The 7,463-nt window shown below is 25.8% G+C and overlaps 2 protein-coding genes across 6 annotated transcripts in view; one reads left to right on the top strand and one right to left on the bottom strand.

The window, feature by feature from the left end:
* LOC117172532 (putative hydroxypyruvate isomerase) overlaps nucleotides 1-5,496 on the top strand; it is an 11,822-nt gene extending 6,326 nt beyond the window's left edge. For both annotated transcript variants that reach the window (XM_033360562.1, XM_033360561.1), the window contains 4 exons: nucleotides 1,469-1,580; nucleotides 1,679-1,851; nucleotides 1,927-2,046; nucleotides 5,209-5,496. In XM_033360562.1, coding sequence (XP_033216453.1) covers nucleotides 1,469-1,580; nucleotides 1,679-1,851; nucleotides 1,927-2,046; nucleotides 5,209-5,396 — 593 coding nt within the window. In that variant the 3' untranslated portion in view covers nucleotides 5,397-5,496. The remainder of the gene's footprint in view (nucleotides 1-1,468; nucleotides 1,581-1,678; nucleotides 1,852-1,926; nucleotides 2,047-5,208) is intronic.
* The window catches only part of LOC117172533 (palmitoyltransferase ZDHHC15B-like), a 37,031-nt gene continuing 34,963 nt past the window's right edge, over nucleotides 5,396-7,463 (bottom strand). For all 4 annotated transcript variants that reach the window (XM_033360568.1, XM_033360567.1, XM_033360563.1 and 1 more), the window contains one exon: nucleotides 5,396-7,019. In XM_033360568.1, coding sequence (XP_033216459.1) covers nucleotides 7,006-7,019 — 14 coding nt within the window. In that variant the 3' untranslated portion in view covers nucleotides 5,396-7,005. The remainder of the gene's footprint in view (nucleotides 7,020-7,463) is intronic.

A 7,463-nucleotide genomic window follows, 5' to 3' on the forward strand; every position in this document is an offset into this window, starting at 1 on the left:
TATAAACTAAAAATATAATTATTTCATTTTTAGTTGAAAAGTTATCGTTTTTATTTAGAAACTCGAGTATTTTGTTTAAAATTAGTCTTCTGGTAGAAAATTAATCTTTATGGTTGGAAATTCACTTCTTTCGTTAAAAATTCAACTACTTTTTAAAATTCTTTTTGTTGTTTAAAATTAATTTTTTAGATTAAAGATAATATTGCATGATTTATCTTTGGTTAAACATTTTTCTTTTTTAGTTCAAAACTCATGCATTTTGTTGAAAATTCGTCTTTTCTGATAGAAAATTAATCTTTACGGTTAAAATTCAGCTATTTGGTTAAAAATTAATTTTTTGTAAACTGAATATTCATTCTTGTTGAAAATTCAACTATTTTTTACAACATTTATTTTTTCTAAAGTATTTTTTTGTTGTTGCTAAAAATTAATTTTTTAAATTAAAGATATTATTGCATGTTTTATTTTGGGTTTAAAATTGATCTCTTTTAGTTGAAAACTAATTCGTCTTTTGGTAGAAAATTAATTTTTGTAGTTGAAAGTTCATATTTTTGTCGAAAATTGAAATATTTGATACAAAATAAATTTTTTTCATTGAAAACTTCAACAAAAACACTTGAAAATCACTTACATGTATGCAGTGATGCTATCGGACCGCTTCTTTTTACACCGTGCATGTACCGAAAAATGTGGCTCATTTTAAAGCTATTTTTTCACCGTATCACAACAGCTTATGAGTGTAAATCGAAAACAAAAATTTTATAGAATTGCAAGAATTTGAAGTCGTAACAAAAAAGTTGAAAAATTGCAATATTCCTTTTTTTAACAAAAATATTTTTCTAAAATATATGAAACATATAATTATCAAGTTTCTATGTAATTTCCTCAAAATATATATCAATTCAATTTTGATTCTGATTTGCCTACAGATGTTTTCAAGTGTTTCCAACTTGAAGTTCTTGCAATTCGAAAAGAAAATTTTTACGATTTATACTCATAAGCTTTTATGATATAGTAAAAAGATAAATTTTGCACGGCAGTGTATAAACATTCAAATAATTAATTAATAATAATATATTGAAAGAAATGAGCTATTTCTTTGATTCAATTTAATTTTTTAAAGTGAAAATATGTTTTAAATATTTATCTGTGTAAAAATAATTATTTATAGGATTTATTGATTTCAAATAAACCTGCGCATTTTGGTACATGCGCAGTTGAAAAAGTTGCTTACAGCGCGTGCATCGCTACAAGGCCGGGGCAGCCAATGAAAGACATTTGACAAAAATAACCTGACGAATCGCGGTAGAGGTGGGGGGCCTCTCCAGCCCCAAAATTCTCAAATCTTTACGTTTCGTGTCCTTTGAAATAGAAAAGACTTCACTGTACTTACAAAATTTTTATAGGTCATGTTACTCATATTATGTATGGTAACAATTTTATTGTAAATATATTTTTTTTAAATTAGGTGATGTAGATAAAGGAGAAGTAGGATTCGCCGCCATTCCTGGAAAAGAAGAAAATTTTGAAAAGAGCGTTGACCTTACCATTGAATATGCAAAGGCTCTAAGCTGTAAAAAGTAAGTGTATACTTTTAGTTTTAATTTTCATAGAAAAATATACAAATTTCGCCATGAGTCTCCGGAAAATATATTCTGTTTTTTACAACGTCCTTCAGAATCCATATAATGGCGGGAAGCGTAGAGGTGCTCACAAAAGCAAATGACGAGGTCTTCGAACGTAATATTAGGCATGCGGTCAGCAAATTTGAAGCCAATGATATTATGGGTTTAATTGAACCCATAAACCCATACGATCTTCCAAACTACTATATGGATAGTGCTGAAAAAGGTAAATATTACAAAGTAATTTAATGCAACAAACATTCAGATTTTTATTTTTCAAAACGGACAACATTTGTTTCAGCATTGGCAATTGTTAAAAAGATAAACAGTCCGTACCTGAGAATTATGCTAGATGTTTTCCATCTGCAACAAATTTGTGGAAACCTCACCCGCGTAATTCGCGAATGTCTACCTTACACTGGTAAGTAAATTAAATTCAAAATTTTCAGGTCTCCAACTTTTAATTAAAATTTCGAAAAGATTATTTTTTTAGGAATCGGGAGTTAGAAGAAGGTTTAAAGAAAGTCCATTAAATTATATTGATAATTCTGCGTTCTATGAAGGTTATTTCGAATTAACCTTAAATTATAGAAGTGGTAGTTTGCTTTTTTTACTGTTTATTGAAATTTTTTATAAGACTTTCAAATTATTTCCCTTATACAGACTTTGCTACAGAATTTCGAATTTAATATTTTAGCCCTTAGCAGACAATTTTCGAATTTTAAAATATCCAAACTAGAAAATTTCCGAATTTAAACATTTACCATTTTTATTTATTAAAAAGTTTTGAAATTTTTAATTCTAAACTCTGAAGTAAACAACTGAAAATCACAAAAAAGAAAATTCCCGAAACTATAAATTTCCCAAATAATAAAATTCCCAACAGTTCATAATATTGTCCAATTATAAAATCACAGAATTTAAATGAATTTTTGTAATAAAAATTATTTATTTACTGAAAATACAATAATAAAATATTTTTTTATCAGAGAATTTTTCGTATTGTTTAAAGTTTTTGTAAAATTAAAAACACGTTTGCCTCAAACGAAAACAAATTCTCTTTCAATTTTCACCGAATCTAATAACATTTCTCAAACCAACTTTGTTGGATTCAATTTTGCAGTAACTTATATCGAAATTTCTTTTTAACTTTTTTTTCCATAAATAAATTTTTTTTCAATTGTTATTTTAATTTCAAACAAGAATTGTAAAAGAACTTTAAATATTAAAGGAATTTCTTTTTAAAAAATACTTCATTATTTTATTTTTAATAAATAATATTGATTAAAAAATAATTGTTCAAATTCGGAAAATTTCTACTTCGTATATTTTATAACTTCGGGAATTTTATTGATCGAGAAATTTTACAATGCCGGGAATTTTATTTTTTGGAATTTTTCTGGCGCCCCTATCAAGATTTTCAATTGACAATACTTTTTAAATTCTAGCTCATTATAGTTTTTCTTCTAAATTTAACTGCTTGAGTTTGAAACTTATACATTTCAAAAAAATTCAATTTTAAGCATTTTTAATTTTAAATTATTGTCTATTTTTACATTTATTAAAGTTTGCATTCTCCCAATTTTTTTTTGTTACTTTGAATTGTATTTAAATGATATTATGGCTTTCACTTAAAAGTTCTATAAATTTGAAAACATGGGTGGCCGCTGGACCGGGAAATGACAGTAAATTTATTTTTTGACCGGGAATTTTACAAGTTTTTAGAAAAAAATTTCTCCAAGTTTGATTTCAACAGTTTAAAAAAATAATCAGTTGGATTTTTCTCCTTTTAAATCATATCATTCAGTTTATGTTGCGTAATTCGAAAGTCTTTCACTTACAAATTTTCTATTTTGAATATTAATTTTTAAGCGTACATTTTTCATTTGAAGAATTTTAAAATACAGTTTTAAAGGCTTAAAAAATGAAAAATTAGTGGCGTTTGAAATCGATAATTTTGGATAAAAAAACCTTATTAGTTGAACAAAAGTGAATATAAATAATGATTTTTAAAATTCTATAAATTAAGGATTAATAACTGACTAATAATTAATCTTTCAAGACGATTCGGAATCAATTCAAAATTTAAGAATTTCGAGATTTTAACGTTGAAAGTTAAATTGTTTCAAATTGGAATTTCGAAATTCTTAGTGTAGTTAAACAAATGTAAACGCTCGATTAAAACTTTATAAACTATTTTCAATTTTAAAATAACTTCAAAATAATATATTCATAATTAAAGGATTTGGTCAAATTTAAAATATCGTTTAGCCTAAAATTTGAAATGTAATTTAGAAAAATAACAATTGCTGATTATTTAGACATACTTGACTGTTTATGTAAAATCGGTAACATAAATCAAATGTTCAAAATAATAAACATTGAACGTTACCATTTTAATTGTTCTATTTGAAAAATTTAATTTACAAGTAAAATTATAGAATTTTGATGTGTAATAAATATTGAACATCTATAATTCCTAGAAAAAATTAATTAAATTATAGAAGTAGTATTTTCCTTTTTTTCTGTTTATTGTAATTTTGTATAAGACTTTCAAATGATTTTTCTTGTACAAACTTTTCTACAGAATGTCGAATGTAAAATTTCAGGCCTTTGCAGACAATTTTCAAATTTTCAAATATCCAAACTAGAAAATTCCCGAATTTAAACAATTACCATTTTTATTTATAAAATTAATGAAATTACTACAAGTCAAATTGTATTACAATTACATTTTATTTATAAAAAAATTTGATTGTTCATATCAATATCAATATATACAATAATCAGTATCAAATATTCAAAATAAAACAAAAAAAATAAACATTGAACGTTACAATTTTAATTTTTCTATTTGAAAAAATTTAATTTCCAAGTAAAATTATAAAATTTTGATGTGTTATAAATATTGAACATCTATAATTCCTAGAAAAAAATTAATAAAAAATTTTTGGTAATGATTTAAAATAATTTAAAAGAAGTGTCTACGTATACCAACAAAATCCAGATTTTTTAAATACAAAATATAGGTTTTTGCAGATTTCGAATTAAAAATTTTAGAAGTTTTTAAGAATTTTGAAAGGCTTCAAAAGAATAGAAAACATTTTCTTAAGATTCTTAGGGGGAAAAAAATTTCCAATATTGCCAAACATATTTTCCATTTTGCAGGATTAAAAAAAATGTAGGAAGAATTCGAATCATTATAAAAGATATTTAGAAGTTCTGAAAAAATTTCAAAAATAATTGAAACTTGAAATAGATGTTTCAAGATTTTTAATTAAAATGTTGAAGCCTTTAAAGGATTTTAAAACTATTTAAAATGGAAATAATTAAACTTTTAATTCAGGAAGCTTTCAGTTTAAAACAAAAATTTAATCGTACAATTTTTTATATTTCTAGCTTAAAATTTCTTAAAATGATTAGTAGCTCACTTTTAATTGCTTCATTGACCGTAAAAAAAGTTTGTGAACCGGGAATTTTTGTATGTGATTAAAACGGTTACCCCGTAAACGCTTTAAATTTGAAATTATCCAAAGTCAAAAAAAAAAATCTAAAATAGTTGCTAAAATACCTAACTTTGCAGGACATGTTCAAGTGGCCCAAGTTCCCGACCGACACGAGCCAGACACGGCCGGAGAATTAGATTACGTGTACCTATTCTCTCTCCTTGAAAAGGAAGGTTACAACGGCTATGTCGGTCTTGAGTACACACCAAAAGCCAGTACAGTTGAGGGACTCAAGTGGATCGAAAGATATGGTTTCAGCTTTTAAAAATATAAGTATATTTTATCTGTAAATAATTAATTCCTCGTGTGATACTGTAGAAATTATAATTAAGGTATAGATTTAATAAATATACTTCCTTGTCTTACAAAGTTGTCTGAAAAAAAGCAAATTATGAATTGAAAAACGATTTGACTTCGATACGCGGAAATTTATATTTTAAGAGAAATCTTATGAAGAGTATATCTAACGATTAATTGTAATTTATCACTGTGACTGCAGTAATTTTTAAACTGAATTAATCTAAGAATATTAAAATACAAATTTTAAGCTCGGATCTTTTCAACTTTTAATCCTTTAATATTCTTAAGTCAATTAAAATTAATATTACCGCATTGAAATTATTTATTGTGACGTTGGCGAATTTGCAGATTGATCGTCATTCCTTAGATTGCACTTTACAAATACTGATTAAACTCTAAAATCAACGAATTTCTTAAAGGCTACGAAATTTTACAATCCTAATTATAATAATATGCTACACTTAAAATAGAACGAGAACGGACCTTTATAAAAAATCAGTGATCTCGCGTGACGTTTTTGCATTTATGTACAACTTTGTTCTGTTTGTCTCATTAATCAAAGGTGAAGATTTTGCGAGAGAAAAAAATCAGAACTAATCCAGAATATATCTTCCTGATTTTTTTTCTCTGTACAATGTGCTCTTTCGATAAAAATGCTCGAAGTACAGTCAGTAAATTATTAAATGCTGCTTTGAATGAAGAGAAATTAAATTAATTCACAACACTCTTTTTCGTTTTTATCGCTAAAAACATATCTTTCCAGGTAAAATGTACATAAAATATACTATTCTTAATTATGAAATTTTTTGTCAAAATCCAATTTAATTTAAAAATTTATAAATTAATTTCCACTTAATCTCCAATACTATTAAATACTCAAAGAAATATAAAGCTTTACAATTTTGGGTTAACGCGACAACCCAAAATATTTTTCGCAGACACCAACATTACGGAAAATATTTCTATCAAAATATTCCGTATATTTTTCGGAATTTGGTGTAAGTCTAAAAACTTCGTAACGCTGAAAATCCTCAATTTCTTATCGACCCTATTATCTTTAATATTTATCAGTATTCTCTTATCTAAAAAATGTATCTAATATTTTTTACGGATTGCTTTTTTTTTAAGACGATCCCTTTTTCTCGAAGTTCTTTGATAAAGAATCTATTTTGAATAATTTCATGACGTAAATTGGATTTGATGAAGGCAAAACGTAATTGATTCAGTAGAAAATTCTCCAAAAGACACAAGAACTTCGAGTCCTGTTTATTTATTAAGAGTCGCCCTAATATTAAAACGCCTACGTTTCATGAGTCGCATCTTCCTTTTTATTTTATTTTTAATTAATCTTGCTATTTAACGATAGCAAGTGTTAAAATTGTCACAACTCTTGTATAAGTCTAGCATTTGCCTTTTCAATAAAAGGCATTGTAGTTTCGGTTTTAGTTTACATTTTGTGCAGGAAAAAGGTATTTATAAAGCCTTCATCGAGGCATACGAAGATCGAGCTTAAATCTCGATTCAGACGATATCGGCAGGATCCACTAAAGGCTGGTTTATGCCTACGGCAGGTCCTATGACAGCAGTGCTAGAAATTATTCAAATCCAAATTATTCTTTAAAATTAATCTGATTTGCAATAAGCATCTAAATTCATTTTCTTCCTTATTTTCAATCGAGGGGTTAACCACGGACAATTTTGAGTTTTACCTGAATACTAGAATTGAAAGAATTCGACATGAAATAATGTTGGCAACAACAATTTTGAACAATTGTTATTAATAAGAAATTCATTATCTTTAGAATATCTATCATTTAAAAGTATAGTGTTAAATGCGCGTTTCTAAAACTTTTTAATCTTTTAAAACTAAAGTTTTTTTCGCTTCAAATGTTTGAATTTCAAAATATTTGCTTTGAAATTTAAAAAAAAATTTATTTTGAGAACTTCAGAATGTTGCTGTTTCAAATACAATTTTTAAAAATGACGGGACAATTTTATTTTAAAATATTTAAAAATTGCGAAATTTCATATC

This window comes from Belonocnema kinseyi, chromosome 5 (genome assembly GCF_010883055.1).
Source record: "Belonocnema kinseyi isolate 2016_QV_RU_SX_M_011 chromosome 5, B_treatae_v1, whole genome shotgun sequence".
Lineage (NCBI taxonomy): Eukaryota > Metazoa > Arthropoda > Insecta > Hymenoptera > Cynipidae > Belonocnema > Belonocnema kinseyi.